Source organism: Platichthys flesus, chromosome 1 (genome assembly GCF_949316205.1).
Source record: "Platichthys flesus chromosome 1, fPlaFle2.1, whole genome shotgun sequence".
NCBI lineage: Eukaryota > Metazoa > Chordata > Actinopteri > Pleuronectiformes > Pleuronectidae > Platichthys > Platichthys flesus.
In genome coordinates, this window is record NC_084945.1 from 4,705,295 (window position 1) to 4,728,061 (window position 22,767).

At 44.3% G+C, this 22,767-nt stretch overlaps 2 protein-coding genes across 3 annotated transcripts; one reads left to right on the forward strand and one right to left on the reverse strand.

Annotated features, from left to right (window-relative positions):
* The first annotated feature begins 141 nt into the window (after window positions 1-141).
* Window positions 142-3,078, forward strand: arl14ep (ADP-ribosylation factor-like 14 effector protein). The gene is made up of 5 exons (XM_062397295.1): window positions 142-378; window positions 1,604-1,796; window positions 2,173-2,301; window positions 2,407-2,447; window positions 2,581-3,078. The coding sequence occupies exons 1-5, from the start codon at window positions 308-310 to the stop codon at window positions 2,807-2,809; spliced, it is 663 nt and encodes a 220-aa protein (XP_062253279.1). The 5' UTR covers window positions 142-307; the 3' UTR covers window positions 2,810-3,078.
* Window positions 3,079-11,030: 7,952 nt separating this feature from the next.
* fshb (follicle stimulating hormone subunit beta) lies at window positions 11,031-13,061 on the reverse strand. 2 transcript variants are annotated; one of them, XM_062393023.1, is made up of 3 exons: window positions 12,923-13,061; window positions 12,067-12,248; window positions 11,031-11,371 (listed from the first exon to the last, which is right to left on the reverse strand). In XM_062393023.1, the coding sequence occupies exons 2-3, from the start codon at window positions 12,226-12,228 to the stop codon at window positions 11,138-11,140; spliced, it is 396 nt and encodes a 131-aa protein (XP_062249007.1). In that variant the 5' UTR covers window positions 12,229-12,248; window positions 12,923-13,061; the 3' UTR covers window positions 11,031-11,137. The 2 variants fall into 2 exon arrangements, with proteins under 2 accessions (XP_062249007.1, XP_062249006.1); XM_062393022.1 differs by having other exon boundaries at window positions 12,067-12,272; window positions 12,923-13,057.
* Between the last annotated feature and the right edge of the window lie 9,706 nt (window positions 13,062-22,767).

Below are 22,767 nucleotides of genomic sequence, written 5' to 3' on the forward strand. Positions count from 1 at the left end.
AGTTCAACTCTAATATCATAAATATTATTATTACTTTAGCTTTAAGAGCCAGAGAAAATAATGATCATCAGTCGTATTAAAAGAGTTCACCTCCTTTCTCTCGCTGAATAACTACCAAGCCGCCGCTAGAGGGCAGACGCTTCCCAGGCAAGACAGGAAGTTAAAGCGGAAGTGAAGATTTTATTTCCGCCGAGGAAGAAGAAGTCTTGAGGAAAACAATCACAAACCACAGATGTTTGTTTATTTCTTCTTGCGCGTTTACACAGTTTTTGACATATTCGCATAGTTTTGTACCAGAAGCGACACAATGCCGGTGATCTGTGCGGCGACAGGCTGCAACAACAAGTTCGTTAAAGGGTCGGAAATACGATTCTACAGGTGAGTTCACACCGGAGGAGCAGAAGCTTCACGGTAGCTTTTGATTAAAATTTGATTAAAAACGATTGACTCTGACTTTAAATCACTTAAATATGAACCACTTTAGCATTGCAGCGTTTTTAGTATCATAACAATAATCAACCGATTCAATAATATAACCTGGTGCATCTTAACAGAGCTGATGTTAGCAGACGTTATCGTCGCTATAATAAATCTATATTTCCACCCATTATCAAAACCATATGTCATCATACAAAAACTTGTATTTTTGCTGGTTTAAGTGTTGGTCTCCCTCACTTTAGATGAGATGTGTGTCAGTCAGTGAAACAGGAAACACTGTTAGAATGAATAATGGATTCAAAATGTCCTGTAGTCAGTTAAGACAATGATCCAAATCTAATCAATGAACGGCATTAAGAAAAACCAAACGGAACTGCCCACAGAGATCCCAAACCTGAGGATCACTACCCATCTGTGGGTAGATCATTAACATACCGAGTGCAAGAAAACTCCAAGAACACCTGAGAACATGAAGTCACCAACAAGAAGGACAATTCATCAATCATTCAATTAGGAAAAGACTTGGTTAAATGCAACAAGTGTTTGCAAGCCTACAAAGGTTTGGGGATGTGCTGCAGTCATTGTTTAATGTCCTTCATATGTTTTATATTAAAAAAAAAGGTATTTCAATCTTTTTATTTCAGGTTGATCAGACATCTAGTTCTCTCAAACAACTGTATCAGCTTAAAGCTTAACTATCGATTAAGAATTTGAATATATATTTTTGAAAAACACCAAGTTCTTAAATATAGCTCTGCCCTTATATTGCTGGTTTATCCAGATGTAGTGAAATTCGACCACAGCATTAAATCACATGGAATTGTCTTGATTTCGCCAGATAATGTGAATATAGATAATCTGACATTCAGCCAGTTGAACTGTATCTCATTGCTGATGTTTGACAGAAAACGTCAGCATAGTCAAACTTTACAATCAGCTTCATGTCGTTCCTTTGTTTACAAAGAGCTTTCACGGTCTATATATAAATATAAGTTCTCTGACTTGAGGAAGTGAATGAGAGACCAAAAGAAAATAATTGTATAGGACATACAAAATAACATAGAAAAAATAGTACATATTTGACAGATTTGGAAAACGATCTTGTTCTGCTGTTAAAACGGTTTAAACTAGTCTAAAACCATCTCCTCCTTCTCCTGTGTCTCAGGTTCCCACTCAGCAAACCTCAGCTGGCCAGCAAATGGGTTCACAGCCTGGGGATGAAGAACTTCCTTCCGACCATCAACACCTGCCTCTGCTCAGAGCACTTCAGGGCCGACTGCTTCAGGGACTACAACGGCAAACAGTTCCTGCGAGAGGACGCAGTGCCCACTGTTTTCATCGGACAGGATTCCTCAAAGGTGCAGACCCACAACTTTATATTGAATATTCCTCTGTGGAGTTTGTTATCTAACTTATTTTGAAAGCGTGGTCTTTTCATTTTGAGGATATTATTTGTTCATTTCACGCTCAGATTTTGTGATGTTTCCCTTCGGAATCCTGCCGTTGCTTTTGCTCGAAACTGTTTGTCTGCCCTCAGATTTTCTGCTGCTGCACAAATATTGTGCTTCAGTTCCGGCATTTCAGCAAAACTAAAAGTGGAACGAATAAATAATGCTCTCAAAATGAAAGAACACGCGCTTGAATCAAGATAGGGAAGAAAGTCCTTATTCCATCCTTACAACAGGTGGTGATGAGAACCAGTCGCTCTGCTTGATAACTGTGAAAATCCCACAGATTGAACTTCGTAAACGAGGAGTTGTGCCGAAGGAGACGCCCGCTGTTCCTCAACTCGGAACGCAAGCGGACAGAGACAAAGCGAGAGAAGCCGCCAATCTACGCAGAGAAAAGAGAGGAGGAATGAGGGTGAGATTTCTGCTGCTGCTTCTGAATGATCATATCAGGGATTTGAATGTGACGTGAACTTTAGTAATTACATAACCTAACATGTACTTGTACTTGTTGTCACAGGGGGGGCGAGGTGGCCGTGGAGGAAAACATCAGTCCGAGAGGTGAGACACTTTTATTCTCGCAGATCTGAGACATTGTTCTGATTACAGACGTTAATAAATGCCTGAAGAACAACAGACTCTGATTAAGGAGACGACTCATTGATATCTGTTTTTCTCCCTCTGGATCACGCAGGCAGTCGCTTGCAGCCAAAAGCCGAGTGTACGACAACAAAGGTCATCTGCTCTCCAACGCCAAAGACATGTGTGACTGTCTGGACGTGGACTGTATGGGCTGCTTCTACCCCTGCCCCGAGTGCGGCTCGCGCAAGTGTGGGGTGGAGTGCCGCTGCGACAGGAAGTGGCTTTACGAGCAGGTGGAGGTGGAAGGTGGAGAGATTATCCGGAACAAGTTCGCTCTTTAGTTGACGGTGACTCTTACCTTGTAAGGATGGACCAAGAGGGATTCTGGGAAACTTTCAGCTCCAGTTCAGTCTTGTTTACGGTCAAGACTCTGAAGCTGTGTAAACAGATCTTCCACTGACAACACGTTCTGCAACGCTGCCCCCTTTGGCAGTAAACGGAACAGAACAATGCACTTGTTCTGCTGAATGTCGGATGTGCATTTTCTGGTTTTCTCTTTTCTTTGTCAGTTTTATGTAACAACTTGTTTTAATAAACTTTTAATATTTGACGTCTGGTCTGTTTATTTATCAAAACCTCTGCAGAGGAGCGATTGACTGGAGTTTTAATGTCCATCTGCTGCCAGTGAAATTATCTCAAGCTCCACTTTGTTCTGGTGAGATGCTGAATTTAGATTCTTTGAAAAACTCTTAATTTACTTTTTAATTGGATTATTGCAATAGGAAAAAACAAGAAATCATTTTGTGTAAGAAACAAGGAACTGATACTGGGGCTCAGAAGGTCCAAGGAGAATTAAATGATTTTACTTATACACTTTTAATGTGATCTGTTGGTGTTTATATAGTTTTGTTTTCAGATAAATATTATTCTCCAGCACAGTAACACTTAAGTTCATGAGGAATAAATAGGAATTCTAAGCTGTAATGTTTTGTTTGCTGTTGAACGCAAAATAAACAAAGAAAGATGAAAATATTTTGGTCTTGCTACAGTCGTGCTTCAAAACTCTTCCGCCTGAACGATCTCTGTCACTGCGTCTGCACTGAAACAGCTGATTCCTCATGTTCTGCTCGTCACAGCCAAGAAAAACAAACAACTTCCTCCAAGTGAAGGCAAACTGAAGAACTGGGTGAAATGTCAGGACAGTATCGTGACCTGGGATAAACCGGATACAACTTAAACCTACGCATGACCACTTCCTCTCCAGAAGCTGATGAATGAAAACATCTATTGGCACAAACAACAATCCCCTTTAAATCAACAACAATGTCAAAAACGTCCAATCAGACATTGTTAAAGAGAGCGATAACAAATTCCTGGTTCCTCCCTGACCCCCACACATCCTTTCACTAAGTTTGTTAATCAACCAACTCAATGGACAAAGGGAAAACAACCTCTGGAGGTCATTAATATAATAATTAAATTAACAATTTAAAGTGTAATTAAAAGGTCGAAGCTAAACCTTAAATCTAAAAGTCTGTCTGTCCCGTGCTCAGTCTTGAAGAGAGGTCTAGAGGAGTCCTTCCTAATTTAACATATTTATAAGGATAAAAGTCTTAATACCATTAAGTTTATTACATTCAACAAGAGGCTTTTTAAGAAGGAAAGACATTATTAAATTGTTAAAAGTCTTCTCAGGAATCCTACTGCTATAAACAAACCCTTTTAAAATGTCAATAGAGTTTCTCTTATTCCCATTAGGACAGGTTGTTTGATTATCCCAGACCGGAGGCGTCCGGCCACGTCCCCCTGTGCACTAACAAACTGCAGCAGGTGAGCAGCATGACACAGCACTTCATCACGCTGCCAAGTCATGTCTCATCTGGACACATCCCGTCGTCCTTGAGCTCGGCCCGAGGTCAGGTGTCACAGGCCGCTGTTCCATTTCCTCTGTTTGTGTCCAGGGAGCAGAGGAATCACAAGAGAGGGGAGCTTTGTTGTTTAAAAGGGCTACGTATAAATAAAGCTTATTAATATGTATAAGCGAGCGAGCGAGTCGTTCATCACAGCGGCTGACGTTTTGCTACAAACTCTAATTTAACGGAGCAAATTGACTTTGCCCAGAGAACAGAGGATGCTTGAAGATGCCTCTCGTCCTCCTCTCGTCCTCTCGTCCTCCTCTCGTCCTCCTCTCGTCCTCTCGTCCTCCTCTCGTCCTGCAGGCTGCAGGCAGGGCATCGATCACAAGTGTTTCCAGACGCCGCTCGTCACTGTCTGACTCTGTGACCCCTCGGCCGCATCTTCATCACCTCGCGTCTCGACGGCGGCGACAGAGTCCTGTTCGGGCTCCTCTGCATCAACCGAGCTCCGGGGTGAGCTGGCCCCCCTCCCCCCAACCCCCAATCCATCTTCACTGCAGTCAAGTCATCATTTACAAAATCCTCGTCCTCGCCTTTAAATCCCTCGGTGCCCCGGCCCCCTTGTACCTGTCTGACCTCCTCCAGCCTCCACTCCATCCTGGAAACATTTGTCATCGGACACGTTCTCGCTCTGCAGCCTCTGCACCATCCGGGAGAACCTACACCCCCCCTCACCCCCGGGGGCTTTCTGCCATCAGAAATCATCACTGCCCCATCTCTGGACACTTTAAAAACTCAACTCAGTCCTTGAGAAGAGTTGATTACTTAATTCTGCAGCAACAACGACTCTGTGGGAACCCCTTTAAATCCTAAGTTCAGTTATACAGACCCAGACTGCAACGGTCCATGGTTGAAAACCCCTGACAAGAGCCTATTCCCTTGAAACACTCCTGCTCAGGATGTACATTCATGTTTAAGACCAGAACCATTCATGAATCCTTCACGTCACATTTTGTTTTTTTGGGGACGAACTGAAACTACATGCTTCTTCAGACGTTCATGGTCCCCAGAGGAAAGGTAGTATCTCTGATCTTAGTGTCATTTTGTCTATTCAGCAGCTCTGCTTGTTAAACTTTTTTAAATTGTAGTCGCTAATTCAAAACCCTGCAATTTCTAACAAAAGCACATGTTAGTCTGCGTCCTCTGAGCCCTGTGTGTTTTGAGTAGTAGTTAATAAAAGATAGAAGTCATAATACGTGTTGGCATCATGCTGTAGACAACAGCATGATATCTACAGCATGACGCCTGATACAAACCCATCTACCACATGACTGCATCCGTTTCCTCCCGGCAGCAGAGGAGAACGAGCGACTCTCTCGTCCATAAACTTGATAAAACGTTGATGTAAGTATCGGCCACAGCCGTCATCAGAGGAGAGAGCAGCCGCCTCCGGGGAGCTGCCCGACAAACACAAGCTGCTATTAAAGGACACCAGTGACCTGAATGGACTGAAATCTGTCAGCAGATACCCAGCATGCAGTGCATCGAACTGAGACTGAAGAGCGTGTGTGTGTGTGTGTGTGTGTGTGTGTGTGTGTGTGTGTGTGTGTGTGTGTGTGTGTGTGTGTGTGTGTGTGTGTGTGTGTGTGTGTGTGTGTGTGTGTGCGCGCGTGAGACAAGGTCTGAAATAAAATCAATGCGAGAATGTGAAAAGGTCTCCGGTCTGTCAGGATGTTGACAGAGAAGATGAAGTAACTGAGCCGTCTCAACTTTCTCTCCCTGATTACAAATGGATCCTGAGGACGGGAACACGCCATCACGTCTCGATCGCCCCCTGCTGGCTGGTTGTAGTAACACTCATGAACACGTTATTAGTTATTTGATGCTATAACAGTTGAGCCTGACTCTGGATTGGTCAAGCCTGTGTATTGGGGGTTACTCTGTGATGTCTGTTTCAAGATGGCAGCGTTTGTATAAAGGATATTTTGGCTTCTTTCCTGAAATGGAGAAATATCGTCCATGTTTATTTACAGTTCTGTGGCTGTCATACATGTTCTAATGAGGACTCAACACGAAGAACACCTGTGGGCGAAGGGAACGTCTTGATTCTTTTGAGGGAATCTGTTCTTCAATGACAACTTTGAATTTGACTCTTTGATACATCAAAATAAGTAAAAATAAGATTAGAGTAAATACATGCAAGTTTATGTTATTTTAGAATTTTCTCGTATTTTGCATAAATTTGCAATATCACTAAATTTGACATGACCTGATGCGACGTAACAAGTGAATTACAAACCATCTTAAATTTTACATAAACGTATGAACACAAAACAGCAGCTGTTGAGATATTTCAGTCTGGATGAGGAGAGTGAAAAGTGAAAAACAGAGAAATGATCTTCCACTGCTGCTTTTCTCTGTATCAAATCACTTTTTATTGAATATCTGTCCAAAGTCCTGATGTAGAGACATCACTTTAGGCTGTGAAAAGTTATGAGAGACATTTTACAGTGTATATATAAAAAAATAATGAATCCAAAATAACAGACAGACTGTTCAGTTAAAAATAAAATAATCATTACAGGCCCCAAAATGATTTATTCTCATCTCATCTCATTTTCATCCGCTTATCCGGGGTCGGGTCGCGGGGGGAGCAGCTCAAGCAGGGGGCCCCAGACTTCCCTTTCCCGGGCCACATTGACCAACTCTGACGGGGGGATCCCGAGGCGTTCCCAGGCCAGTGTTGAGATATAATCTCTCCACCTAGTCCTGGGTCTTCCCCGAGGTCTCCTCCCCACTGGACGTGCCTGAAACACCTCCCAAGGAAGGCGCCCAGTGGGCATCCTTACCAGATGCCCGAACCACCTCAGCTGACTCCTTTCTAAGTGAAGGAGCAGCGGCTCTAATCCGAGTTCCTCACGGATGGCTGAGCTTCTCACCCTATCCCTAAGGGAGACGCCAGCCACCCTTCTGAGAAAACTCATCTCGGCCGCTTGTACCCGTGATCTCGTCCTTTCGGTCATCACCCAGCCCTCATGACCATAGGTGAGGATAGGAACGAAGATCGACCGGTAGATCGAGAGCTTTGCCTTGCGGCTCAGCTCTCTTTTCGTTACAACGGTGCGGTAAAGCGAACGCAATACCGCCCCCGCTGCTCCGATTCTCCGGCCAATCTCACGCTCCATAGTACCCTCACTCGCGAACAAGACCCCAAGGTACTTGAACTCCTTCACTTGGGCTAAGGACTCATTTCCTACCCGGAGTAAGCAATCCATCGGTTTCCTGCTAAGAGTCATGGCCTCAGATTTAGAGGTGCTGATCCTCATCCCAGCCGCTTCACACTCGGCCACCAGCCTATCCAGTGAGTGCTGAAGGTCACAGGCCGATGATCCAATGAGGACCACGTCATCTGCAAAAAGCAGTGACGAGATCCTCAGACCACCGAACTGCAACCCCTCCCCACCCCGACTACGCCTCGATATCCTGTCCATGTATATCACAAACAGGATTGGTGACAAGGCGCAGCCCTGGCGGAGACCAGCATCCACTGAGAACGAAACTGACTGGCTGCCGAGGACGCGAACACAGCTCTCGCTTTGGGAGTACAGGGATTGGATGGCCCTGAGGATAGACCCCCTTACCCCATACTCCCGCAACACCTCCCACAGTTTCTCCCGGGGGACCCGGTCATACGCCTTCTCCAGATCCACAAAACACATGTAGACCGGATGGGCATACTCCCAGGCCCCCTCCAGGATCCTTGCGAGAGTGAAGAGCTGGTCTGTAGTTCCACGTCCGGGGCGAAAACCGCATTGTTCCTCTTCAATCTGAGGTTCGACGATCGGCCGAACCCTCCTTTCCAGCACCTTGGAGTAGACCTTACCAGGGAGGCTGAGAAGTGTGATGCCCCGGTAATTGGCACACACTCTCTGGTCCCCCTTTTTGAACAGGGGAACCACCACCCCAGTTTGCCACTCCTTTGGCACTGTACCCGACTCCCACGCGATGTTGAATAGGCGTGTCAACCATGACAGCCCCTCAACACCCAGAGCCTTTAGCATTTCTGGCCGGATCTCATCAATCCCTGGGGCCTTGCCACTGCGGAGATGTTTGACCACCTCAGTGACCTCCACCAGGGAAATTGACGATGAAACACCATCAACCTCGAGCTCTGCCTCCAACATAGAGGGCGTGTTATTCGGATTCAGGAGTTCCTCAAAGTGTTCCTTCCAACGTCCGACAACCTCCTCAGTTGAGGTCAACAGAGTCCCATCCTTACTGTACACAGCTTGGATGGTTCCCCGTTTCCCCCTCCTGAGGTGCCGGATAGTCTTCCAGAAACACTTTGGTGCCGACCGAAAGTCCTTCTCCATGACCTCTCCGAACTTCTCCCACACCCGCTGCTTAGCCTCCGACACGGCAGCAGCTGCAGCCCTTCGGGCCTGTCGGTACCCTGCAACCGAGTCAGGAGTCCTCCAGGATATCATATCCCGGAAGGCCTCCTTCTTCAATCGGACGGCTTCCCTGACCACCGGTGTCCACCACGGTGTCCGAGGGTTACCGCCCCTTGAGGAGCCTAAGACCCTGAGGCCACAGCTAGCCGCCGCAGCTTCAGCAATGGAGGCTTTGAACACCGCCCACTCCGGCTCAATGCCCCCAACCTCCACAGGAATGCCAGAAAAACTCCGCCGGAGGTGTGAGTTGAAGATACCTAGGACGGGGGCCTCCTCCAGACGTTCCCAGTTCACCCGCACTACTCGCTATTTACTATTTATATAGTAAATGTAAGTTTTTGACTCTGCTAGGATGAACATGGGATTTTGCAGCGTTGCTTTGGATTTGAGATATCAGCGATCAATGATTTCCAACCTGCGCCTCAGGGTCTGGGACTGATTCACTCAATCCTCCCTGAGATGTAGAAATGAAGTTTTCAGGGGAGTTACTCAGCTCTGGTTTCATCTCCTCGTCTGCTTTTTATCAGCCGATGCTGCCAGAAAATAAAAAGATGTCTAATGAACTGCTTCATTTCAAACCTTCTCAGATTCCTTCACGTCACATCTGTCCTCTGCTGCCTTCACACCTCTGGCTGCTTCTTTTGAAATAAGACGTGTTGGTGCCGTGATGAAGTTCAGGCAGCGTCTCACACGGTCTCTGAAGGACACTGTCCATCTCCTGCTGCCAGCGTCGTCCTCACTCATCACTTCATCTGTTCTGAACTTTTCCTCTAAGCATGTACACAAGTTAAAAATCTGTCGCCTCTCCTCTCCTCGCCTCTCCTCTCCTCCTCTCCTCCTCTCCTCTCCTCTCCTCTCCTCTCCTCCCCTCCTCTCCTCTCCTCTCCCCTCCTCCTCTCCTCCTCTCCTCTCCTCTCCTCTCCTCTCCTCTCCCCTCCTCTCCTCTCCTCTCCTCTCCTCCCCTCCTCTCCTCTCCCTTCCTCTCCTCTCCTCTCCTCTCCTCCTCTCCTCTCCTCTCCTCTCCTCCCCTCCTCTCCTCTCCCTTCCTCTCCTCTCCTCTCCTCTCCTCTCCTCTCCTCTCCTCTCCTCTCCTCTCCTCTCCTCTCCTCTCCTCTCCTTCCTTCATCCTGAAGATGATTCATTGTTATAATGCAATTTCGTTGTGACATGAATTAATTATGATAAATGATTAGTTAATCTTAATAAACTGATTCCATCCTGTCACTAACATTCATATTGTCTCCAATGTTTTCTGACTATATTCTAGTTGACTTATTTTAGTTTTTAATCCACATATATGAATTCTTATCTACTGTGTGAGGAAGAGGGACCCCGGCGGAACCCAGGAAGAGTCCCTGGAAGTGGAATTCACAATTTCTGGAGAATCCATTTATGAGAAAAACTATTTTGCAGATCTTAAAATACACACAGACTTTCACAACAAGCCCTGTGGTGCCACTCGCTCTTTTACGAGGGATCTTTTAAAATGCAATAAGAACCAACGTTTCATTGTTTTGCAGCTGCATATGTCTTCTTCCCGTCTTCATTTAGAAAAAACAATTCGTCCTTCTCCCTCCCACCAGAGTCCTAATTGTACCTCTCAGCAAACATGAAATACTAAAATAAATCAGAACACAGTGGTTTTCTCAGTGGTAAGTTGCCAAGTCACAACACTTAGCGTGGTAATTAACGACTGGTCGTGTTAATGAGTTAATTCTGTCTAGAGCAGAGGCCTCTGCTTCGTCCGTGTCTCTGAGGAAATTAAGACGTGACACTCACAATGTGCAGACTCAGAAACTACAGCTGCTATTGGCTGAGAAGCACCGCTCCTCCGTCCTGTGTCGTAGGAACAGTGACAGTCCCTGGTGGACTAAGAGGCGGAGAGCTGATTAATTCTCCTCATTTCTCTGCAAAGTCCATTAGTTTGTCCATTAGCTCTGCTCTGCTGGGATCTGGGATTCTAGTTTCAAGACATTATAAAGCGAAAAGATAAAAAACAAAGCAGAGGCAGAGACTGTTTTTTTTAAACTGGTCCTTGTTTCTTCCCAGGGAGAGAATATCTCATGTTTTCTGCTGAATGCTCATACGAACGTTTCCTCAATCCAAAGAGCATCGAATACCAGCGGTTTGTACTTTCTATTCTTTCTGATGAGCAGTTGTATTTTTAAATTTCAGGGCAAATAATTCACTGTGACACAAGACAATGGCTGAGATTCACAGGTTGTGTACAAGAACACAGAACGTACCATACGGAGGCTTTAAGGGGTAGTAGTTTTAATTTCATTCATTTCATTGCTTATATACGATAAAACACATTTCAGAGACTAGGAAACAAAACTCCATTACTTGAGCGTGTACTTCAGTCCAGTGTGAACAGAGAGAGAGAGTGGAGGGAGGACAGACAGCTGGGGACGTCCCCGAGGAAGGGGCCGCAGTCGGTGTCATCCGGGTTACATTTGGAGCAGTTGCAGTGTCTGGCCACCGGGTAGGTGACCGGCACCGGGCATCCGTTAATGTGCTTCACCTCGTACGACCAGTCACCGTTACAGCTGCTCTGCTTCTCCAGACCCTGTTTGCTGACGTAGACCGGATCCTGTCATCAACAACAACAACAACAACAACAACAAACACACCGATTACAGAGGAAAACAAAAAGTGAAGGAATTTACGTAGATGCTTCTCAGATTTCAGATGAATAACATCTTGTGAGAAATGTACCTGACATGTGACTTTCAATCTGCACAAATCAATAAATCAATCTGTGTCTGATGACCTAGTGCAGGTAAGTACAGCAGATGATCAGAGCACAGATCAAATAGTAAGACCGATGAAAATGAAACACAAATGCAACAATACAACAAACGACTTAAAAGATTAATTTTACACTAAGAGGGAATACAACATCAAACTGAAATAAAAGTATTACCCATGATCCCCGGCTTCCTAAATCAGAAAAGTTGCTGCATCAAATCCACCAAACTCTGCATAGAATTTAAAGATAATTCATATTTAAAAATATTCCTGGTTGATAATGGAGATCCAAGTGTTTTTAACCGATCCACAGTTCAGCTTTACCAACTTACTGGACCTTACTGGGACGATTGGAGCTGCAACTCTCATTCACTTCCACATTTCTCTCAGGAGATCGTTCCCACTCACCAAAGTATCACAGAGCAAGAACAGACATTCAAGGATGAGGAGTGAGAATGAAAGAGGAAACCATCTCCACACGCATAGTGCACACACGTCTCACTGTGAACAAGAGGCCGAGCTGGAGTCGACCCTCACCTTGTTGTGGCACTGCCCTGCACACACCGTGGTGTCGATGTACTCGGTGCTGCCACAGCTCTCCACGGGGATCCGGACGATGGTGGGCCGGCAGTCGAAGCTGCAGCCCCGCCCCACCCCGCCCACTGCCGCCAGCACCGCTGCCATGAGGACCAGATGCATCCTCTGCTGGGTGCAGACGTCTGCCACGAGAGGGGGGAGCAGGTCTGACGTCACATGTTTGAAACCGTGTCAGAGGATTTAAGTGGGACAGTGATCCTTTTTTATTCTAATAGATCAAATAAACTTAAGGATCATTTTAATTACTTTTTTTCTGGACGTTTCAATCACATCTCAGATTTAAGGTGGAGGATCAGAATTTGTCAAACTCCTGACAAACTTATTTGTTTACAAGGTCAAACGTGAACTGTGAATTTCATCTCTGCGTATTTATGACACTATGAACAACACAAATAGGGAAAAAGCCCTCAAACATTCATCTCTCCTGTAAAGCAGATAATTAAATTAGGATAAAACAGGAGCTACGTGAGAACATTTTAATATTTAGTGTAGTGAGTGTTGTTAAAATGTTCTTGAAGCTGCATCTTTAAAGAACAGTCTTTAGAAAACAAGCGATCAGGGAATAAAGAAGAATTTACATATTTAAAATGTTAAACTCACCTGAGGTTTCATCCTCAGTGCCAGGAAAAGGATTAAATTATAGTTATCAGAATATACAATACCTTAAATAACCTCTACATTCACAGAATAAATATTATTTATGAATACATAGTATTTTAACGACACTACAGTAATGCAATCAATTTATGATAAACCTATAATAAATCATGTTTAGTAGTTTGAACAGGAGACGTACCTGAAGAGTTCTGTTGTCACTTTGAGTCTTGTTCCTTCTCTTACTCAGTCAACATCTGTACCAGCGTTCAGCCTGTGACTCTTCCCTCCGCTACTTAAATAGTGCTGCACATAAATCCATTTAATCTGTTTGGCCTCGGTCGGGGGCTAATTTTTCCTTCCCCCGGTTGAGACTTAAAAAGGCGAATCCTGGTCTCTTTTCCTTCCACAGTTCAGGGATGGGCTCGTGGCTCAAGGCCTCTCCTCCTACACACGAGGAGACCCGAGTCGGTATCTTCAGAAAATCTTGTTTGGATTAAGCGAGAGAATGGTTCAGATGGATCACAGAAACATAAACACCCATCTTCCCCCGCAGCCAGACGGAAAACACTGACAGTAATTAATACGTCATCCTCCTCTGTGTCGCTTTGTGTTATTTTTTCCAGTGTGTCAAAGGTAATAACTTGTCTATGTTTATGCACTTTAGTGATAATGTATAACAAAATATACGTAGATTACTGAAAAAACGTTTCATTGCTTTCCATAAAATGAAAAATCAATTCATGACCAACTTAATTACAAAGCTTTTTCAGACAATACACCAAAATGTGACATTTTAAGTATCCTCACTATTTTATGTGTTTGTTGCATCTTTCCAAAAAGTTCTGAGAAAAGTTTTGTGTTTGTTGAAAAGTGAGAGCATCCAAGTGAAGCGGTGCAATGTGTTGACTTCAGCCCATTCATCTTCGGAGTCAGATTCAAGACCCTGTAATATTGAGAAAAACATGGCCGGTGACGTGACGCTAAAGTAAAAACCGAAAAGTTTCCCAAAGTGATTTAAGTACTTTTCTGTTCACGAAAACTTATTCATTAACGTCTACACCTGCAGAGAAGCAGGAACAGATCTGTATAACTAATCAGAGCCTGGAACATCTTTTATTACTAAGGTGCCATTTATTTTTCACTGGGATCCACTGGTTGAGGGATAATTTAATCGTCAGGTTACAGGCTGCGAAATGTACTTTAAATATCCAAAGTAAGTAAGTTAAGTACAAGTAGTACTATTTCTTGACTCAATATAGTTCTTCTCAGCTGAAGATGTGTCCGAACCTAATGTCTGTTTCATCAAGTAACCAGAACAGCTCTCAGGAGATCAACACCTCCATCAAGGCCTCTTGAATTCAATCAAGCTGCATTCACTTCCACACACTCGTAGAAATCAGTCCCCTTAATACACCGGCTCTTTGTCAAAACCTCCCAATCCCAAAATATCAGAGAAAGTGATAGAAGTTTCTGGGACCTGTTACTCTTCTTTCCAGATCTACCCCCAAAATTGTGTATGGTTTCTTTCTCTGCTTATTTCTTATTCTTCAACCAAGTTTTGTGGAATTCATTCACACGTTTTCTTGTGTAATCCACTGTTTTTCCACCTTTAGGTATTTTTGTCTTGCTCTTGTTGAGGGTTAAGAACAGAGGATGTCACACCTTGTTCAGCCCTATGAGTTCATCGTGAATATGAGCTATACAAACAGAATTTGGTTGATTCGATTAATTGAGAGTTAAAAAGTAGCAATTCCGAACTGAACTTATCATCTAAAGTGAAAGTATCTGCAAAATGGGCTTCAAATATCAAAGTGAGAAACAAGTTGGGAACAAGTGACTCCAAACTGAGCTTCCGGTTCCTTTTCTAAACTCCTGCTTATATCCCTCTCGTCAGTGTGTGTTCAGTGAGCACTGCACCAGGAGCTGGACGCTCTGCGGTGACAGTGGAATATGGAGGCAGCAGCCTCAGTTCATCCGGCGGCTCCTCCGTCTGCCCTTGCGGCCTCCAGGGACTCCAGGCTCCCCAGCGTCCTGCTGAACAGCTGTACCTGCCTAACAAGGACTGCCAGGACTTTACCAGAGCGTCCCCCACGTCCTCTGAGGTGCTGCTTCCTTTAGGAGATCTCAGCTGAAATGCACCACTGTTGCTAATGCAGTTTCCTTAATGAACACCAGTCATAGCTGATTAATCTCCTATTTGGAGAAGGAGACGCCATTAGTCATTTCCTGAGTAGCTGGTAATTCTTCTATAAAATGAGTGCATCCGAAAATGTATGTATTAAGTGAGCATCTGAAAACTTGAGGTCCGGGTCGGCACTGCATTGATATGCTAATCACATAAAGTGGAACCTGGGAAAGTGCAGGTAAGACTTTCAAGTACATGTCAATACAATGCTTCTAAAAATAGTTTATCTGTGCTGCAGCGACCTAAAGGAGAACAATAGTCTGGAGCATTAAAATGAGATTCCCCCAGTGAGCGTCTCACTTCTCTCTGCCGCAGCCATAAGAGGACAAGGCCTGCACTGTACTGTCACATTAAAGTCTACTGGGAATCAATTTGTAGATGATGGATGAGGTGATGGTTTCAGTGCCCAGAACGATTTTCTGCTTCGTAACTTTTAAAAATTCTGCTATAAATAAAAAAAAAAAAACATCACCTTTGAGGGCGCGAGAGCTCAAACCAGTTTTTATATGAAGGCACATAGAAAACAGCTCCGAGCTGACGCTGACATCACGGATCAGAGTCGTGGGTCGTTGGGTTTTAAACTGGGGAACAGAATCTTCTCTCTTTTTTATCAACAGGCCGTAAACCCAACGGTAACAGGACTATCAACATCCACAATCCCACTCAGTCACACGCCACTCCCCTCCTCCTCCTCCTCCTCCTCTCGCCTCCTCTGCAGCTCCATCTGCTACAGTGCGAGCTCGTGATCACGGTTAGCGACAGAAACACAATCCTGGAAGACAATTGTGTCGCATGAAAAAGAGAAACCCACTGGCCGAGGCCTTGAACACACTGCATCACGTCCCTCCTCCCTCCACAGACGCCTCCACAGCGCTGCCAAGGACAAGACTTTTGTTTGGTGACTGTTGCTGCATGTGTGTGTGTGTGTGTGGAAGTAGCTGGTAGGTGTGTGTTTGTGTGTATCGACTGCTCAGAGATTCTCCACTGCCTCCTGTTCTCTCTGTTCACTCAACTGTTTTTAAATCCTGTGGATTTTAAATCCCACAGGGATCATTGGTCCAAATTGACCTGAAACAAGCCTCCACACACCTGTGACACCTTCACTGGTCACTGAGAGAATCTGAACATTACTTTTGAATTAATTTAACCACTAAATATGTATATTATGTCATTGTATTTATAAGTATGATATAGATATTTCAAATGTAGCAAAAAGCAGGTGATGGCAGATATACTGAATTATAGAGTGTTTACCAGTGACCCATCCTGTCAGCCAGAAGTGGACAGTAAAACAAAGTTGTAATAATAACGTAAATCCTTTTAGGTGAAGTTATAATATCTGTGTCTTTATCAATGCAGATCTCACTCAAATCTATTAGATATTTGATTTTACTTTTAAATGATAAACGTTTAAATTATAAAATAAAAGTGTTAACCAATTTATTACCTTGTTATTAAATGTTTATATTCCTATAAATTGACCTCACAGAGCTTGATGTGTTCACTGTGTGTGTGTGTGTGTGTGTGTGTGTGTGTGTGTGTGTGTGTGTGTGTGTGTGTGTGTGTGTGTGTGAGTAGGACGCAGGATGGAGTTGTAAACAGATGCAGCTCTGTTGCAGATCTGGAATCAGCTCAAAGTGCATGTGAACTTGTGTATAATAAGGCCTCTTCTATCCCCACTCCCTCACCTCAAATTATATCTGACCTCACACCTCCCCCTGGTGCTGACTGAGGAGCACCCTCGATGAAGTGCAACGAGTGATTGAGTGTGTGTGTGTGTGTGTGTGTGTGTGTGTGTGTTAAGTATCTGAAAAACAGAGAGAAAGAGAGAGAGAAAGAGAGAGAGAGAGAGAGAGAGAGAGAGAGAGACAGAGAGAGAGAGCTCTGTAAAGAACAGCTGAGTGATGGCTGCACCGTCAGCAGCACCAATTATTTCACAAGGTAAAACCATCTGCCTTAAATTTCCAGATTTCCTCTTATGGAAACAAAGCAGGGCATCTCCCAGAGATTCTGCACAAGCAACCAAAAATATCTGGTAATGGAACCAGGGGTTTAAAAAAAACACCTCAGGGAATGATTAGGATTCCTTAGAGGGAATCCTATCTGTTCTGGAATAACACGCTGTTCTTGTCCTAATTAGAGTTTTTGAGTGGAATGGATGGACTGAATCAAATGGACAGGACTTCAGGGGCTGCACTGATTACTGCATATCCCACTTTCCAGGCCTGCAGGGTGTACCCGCAGACACACGCAGAAAAACACAGTTCTCTGCACAATCAAATTAAATCTGGGAGGTTCCAACGGTGTAAATTAGACCTTAACTGTCCCATAGTGCTCAAGAGAAGGGATCAAAATAAATCTGTGGTGGCAATCGACTGCTTGATCAATAACAATGACTCGACAGTAAGCTCGCAGAGGTGCTGAGATGTCTCCTGTTCTTTAAAGTCAGCACCTGCTCCCACTATGTGAACGACTGTAAAACACCACCCGCTCTAACGTCTGCTGTAAGACTGTTTAAAGATGGAGCTAAAAGTCACATTTCAGAATAATGATTTATTATGTAGCCGCATCATTTTAAGTTAGAAGTCCTTTTCTTCATGGTAAGACTCTGACGTCAATCTAATTGACCTAATAATTCCAGAAATCTATTGTGTGTCTTTCTGTGTGTATGTGACTCACATATTTCGAGGAGCGTTCATCTGGGCGGCTTCACACTATGGCGTGTGTGTTGTTAAGGGCTGAAGGAAGTGCAAAGTGGAATTTGGTGAGATTTGACAACAGTGAGCAACAACAACTGATCTCTCAGGTCCATTCACATCTATTTTCCAGCGTTATGAAATCCTTGTTTCTGACTTTCAGTGTGTTCATCTGCTTGGGAGTTGGAATGTGGGGGAAAAAAACATGGACAATGTGAACACAATAAGTTGTATTAGTGTGTTTAGGGAAGTTTAAAAAAAAAAAAAAAACACACCTCGACACCTCTGTCCAATAGCGCTGACTTTTTAACCCCTTATTGCCTGAATTAATTTCTAATTATATCAAAAAAATATTATTGGTGTTTTTGGCCTGTCATACAGATGCTAAATTAAGTGGAAATTGTTAATTTCAATATAGAATATACAATAGATATAAATTTAGGTATGAAGCAAATAAGCGACATTAGGCATAATGGGGCATAAACTCAATTTAACACATTTTGGTATGTAGATTACTATAATGATGCTGCTTTTGCTTGAAATTGAATAACAACATATGTTTTCTGTACAATCATTGCTGTTCCATCATAAAAGTATTTCAAATACAGCTTAATACCTCAAAATAAAATAGCTGCACAGTCCCAAGGGGCTAGTATGTATTTTCCACTTCGACCACTAGATGGCGGCATAGTACTTCCAATACCTTCCTTGGTATGTGTAGTATTTGCACCACCAGGCACAATCGTCACCTCGGCGGCTTTAAGACCGGAATGGGGTCTGAGGCAAATTTGCGACATTCGTCTACAAAGGGTTAAGTTGTTGCTCTCCGACCTGAGAAGCTGAATATGTCAAATCTAAGATGATTTTTCTGATTACGCTGATACCACGTGAACGCAGAGTGAGTCCAGCTCCACTGAACCTCACCCAGCTTTCTGTGCAGCTTCTGTGAACTTCAGGGTTCCGCAGACTTTACTTTCTGTGTGGACGTGTTTACCGATTCAGAAGAGATGGCGGCAGCCAGCATCCCCACAGATTGAGCAAACAGCCCATTCCCAGCAAAACCAGTCACTGCACTGGTTTTATTTTGAATCGCAATGTCAACACGGACCTTTATGATTTATGACATCGGCCACTAATCATCAAATTGCTTGTTTGTTTACAGAACGACGCTCAAAAACAACTGTCCTTTCATCAGGTATCATTATTCTCACAAACTATGGAGAATACCTGTGTGTTAATAAGACTTAATGTGGCCACATTAATAAAAAATCACCAACATATTCATTAAACTTACTTGTCTGAGGGTTTTCAATACTCATCACTCAAAAGAGGTCATGCATTCTTAATAGCTTGTTTCAATAGTAATGCATTCTTGGACTAATTAGTACCTGAACACATCGTCAACACGGTGATTTGTCAGTCTGCGTGTCGCGGCCCAGTCTCCACGCTCGTGACTGCACTGTGAGAGAAACCAGGTCGTCTCAGGTCCGGTGAAAGATGAAGAACACAGGGAGGAAGGAGCGCTGCTGTTTCAGGGGCAAGGAGGTGACCTTTAATTATACACTGTGTGAATGTGCTGCTGTGGGTTTAAATTGTATCACTCTAATTAGAGAGTGAGGTGTGAGCTCATTACACTTCAGTCCTATTGGGGACAGACTCAGACACTACGTTTACAGGGACGGCAAAACGTTGACCTAATTCTACAAGGTTCTATGAAGGGAACAGTGCTTGCTGATAGGAGATGCCTTTCATATTCCTGTTTACAAGTTCATAGTCTGATTGTGACTCACTGGCTTGTTTACACTGGAACCCAGGACATATGTCGTCCAGCGATCGGTAGCGGTCACATGTTGATGTCGCTTCATGAAGGGGAAAACTCCAATAAGACGTTATAATGTGATTAAACACGTCAACACAACCTGGTGACCGAGCGCTGCTACGCTTCACGGCTCGTTGTTATTGTCAACTGTAGATTTATTATACAACTTTTTTTATTAGGGACAAAGTTTGGCTGAGATCTGCAAACCTGCACAATGCTGAAACGCCCTTGAAATATAACAACAACAGAGAGAAACCTGGAACAAGCAGGACTGATGTGAGCACGCAGCTGCTCGCCACACAACTCTGCTTCCTGGATATGATGTTCACTGTTGCGTTAACGAGAGGATGAGAGGAAAACAGAAATATTTTTCCTGTTGTGCGTTGACTTTACTTCCTGGTAAAGGCAACGCTCAAACCTCAGAGCTCCTGGTTATAGCGTGACGTCCTTGTTAAGTAGATTTGCATTATATTTCTATATTGCAAGTTCATTTTATCCTTTCCTACTGAAAGGTAATCAGTAATTACAGTAATCAGTCACTGTTTCAATCTTCACTCATTCATCTATGTTGAAATATTACAACATAGTCTTTCTCGGCTTCTACTCCACAGAAACATTAATCTGAATATAAATTTTACATAAGTAACTAAAGAGTTGGTATCAATTATTCATTTGCGTTTTGTTCCAAATATATGCCACCTCCTATTGCTGTGTTTACAAATATCAATGATATAAACAAACCTTTGATTCAGTGGCTGTTAAACTCTGCAGTAACAGAACTGTAAATCAGTTCAGGAGAGACAGAGCTGATCTGAGTTCAAACACGAGTTCAACCTCGAAGGGAGCGACAGAGGCCAAGTTGCATTTCCTCTCGGTTTAAAAGCGTTAATGTTCCTCGACAACATCACTTATTTATGTTTTCATGCCTCGGGCAAAAAGAACATTTAGAAAAAAAAAGTCCTTCACTCTCAAACCAGCTGGAATTTTCCAGGGTGGATGTTTGTACATCACAGACATTTAATTGGCTGCACATGTGGATTTGATTTGTGTGCGTGGTTTAATACTGTTTCCACTATGACAAGACACTGAAGTTGTGTTATATTGTAATGAAACAGATTGTACATCTGCAGCATTGGCACAAATTCACTGTTTTTTTCCTCTCTGTTTATTTATTGACTGAACTTTTCTTGGATACACTTAAAGGATAATGAACAAATACCTGAATTCACTTCTGAAATAAGTGCTTTATATACCTAATCAAATATCAAAGTATAAAACAACAAAGCTAAATTGAGTTTAGATTTTCCTGCTTAGTCACGGGGCAGATTGCAAAATATATTAGGATTTCTAAAGGTTTGTGAAGCAAAGAGTTCGTCAGTTAATTGATTAGCCTGGAAAATCGAAGGTGACAGCTTCAGAGTCTAAAAACTAATAAACATAATCAGCTTACTGTGAAATAAAACTGAGAAAATAGACACTGTGAGAGAGGAAACAGGAGTTTTAATTGAAAGAATGATCTAACCTATTATTTGATCATCTAAATATGTACCATTAATTGTGATTTGATAGGCCTGGTGCAGTGTTTCAGTGCAGAGTATAATTGGGGGAAAGGATATTAAGGAATCGGTGTAGATGTCTCCACTGCTGTAAATTCACGTCTGTGCAGGTTCAGGTGAAATATTGTCTTGGATTTCTTGTCCTGTTGCATAAACTGGGTGAGGACAAAATACTGAAACGTTTCCCAGACTGATTCGTTTCCCAGACTGATCATTTTTAAGGCAGTGCCATGTCGTTGTGGGTAGAGGGGGGGATATTTTGAACTCCAACCTCCCTGGCCTATGACGTTCTACGCTGGTCACGTACCATCACAGTGGCGAGGTAATGCGCCTCCTTTTTTTGGGGTGGGGTGGGTTGGGGTTGGGGGTGGGGGGGGGGGGGGGGGGGGGTGAGGACACCGGTTGCCACCCGGCAGTGGTTGGTGAAGGGCAGAGGAGGCTCGGGTGTGAGAGACTGCAGCACGGCACGCAGTGACCGGCTGCAGCCACTGGGGGAGGACCGAGCTCCGCCTGCGTGCGCTGCGGCGCGGGAGCGACTTTCTCACCGAGACTCTCCATCACCAGCACACGATGGGAGGGATACGGGAGTGTAGGTAGGGCTCCGGCGGCAGACAGACAGATGTGTGACGCTCAGCCTCCGCCGCGGGGTCGATCCCCCTCGCCCCACTGGAGCTAAACTTTTACCCAACCTTGGGCATCTTTGCGCCGTGACAGTGCGGAGCCGCCGCTCGATGCCAACTCGCTGACCGCGCTGCACACCTGCCCCCCCCCCCCCCCCCCCCGTTTCTTTCTTTGTCTGTTCTTTTATTTTTTGGGGGAAAGAACTCCATCACCGCTGCTTGTGAACCGGGAGCGATGCAGCACAGCCGGGGGCTGAAGTGGCTGAACAGATCCTGTTGAATTGAGACAAGACGTCGAGACGCAGCCCCCCTACCCCCCTCCCCCCCAAAAAACAAAAGTGTCCTCCAGCTCCAGAGTGCGTCAGAGCACAGTGGATGTTATCATGGACACTGCCTGGATATACGATCGAGGGATTTGAGATATTACACCCCCTGAAATCAAGAGCCTATCTCCTCCACCTCCTCCTCTTCCTCCTCCTCTGCCTCCTCTTCCTCCTCTTCCTCCTCCAGCAGATCTGTTTGTTGGAGGCTTTGCTCTGGCCCCCTTCTTCAGATGTAAGTATGGATGTCAGAACGAGGGGAGGCTATTTTAACGAGTAGAAAAATCCGTGCGTAATGTCTGCGCTAAAAATATATGTCATCCACGCTGTCATGCCCGAAGCCCTGCCTTCTGGTTAACTCACGTCAGCCTGATAATAACATGCAATAATAATAATATTTATGAGCTTGTTAAGTTTTTACTGCCTCACATTAGAGAAAGACGCGGTTAGCTCCCTGCACTGTGCGGTCGCTAAACCAACCACAGGCATCAAATGTGATCACCTCATTTTAAATGTTTTGATTTATTTATTTATTTATCTGTTGCCTTGTTGTTTCCTCTCTCGCAGCTCCAAAGCGGCAGAGGGATAAAGTCCGTGAGATTCACCGGAGCTCCATCACACACCGGAACAGATCCACTCTCCTCTTCCTGATTGTTCCATCTGCTCTTTTTAAAAACACATCTCGGCTCATTACACGTCCACACACGAGTGACCGCGGACGCATTTTGGACGCGCGCCCTGCTCGTGGAGGATTTAACCACCTGATGGGCACCGGGGGAACCGGGTGGGAGGGAGGGGGGACAGACTGTTTTGGTGTCGCTTGTTGACTTGGTGATTTGTGATGGCGA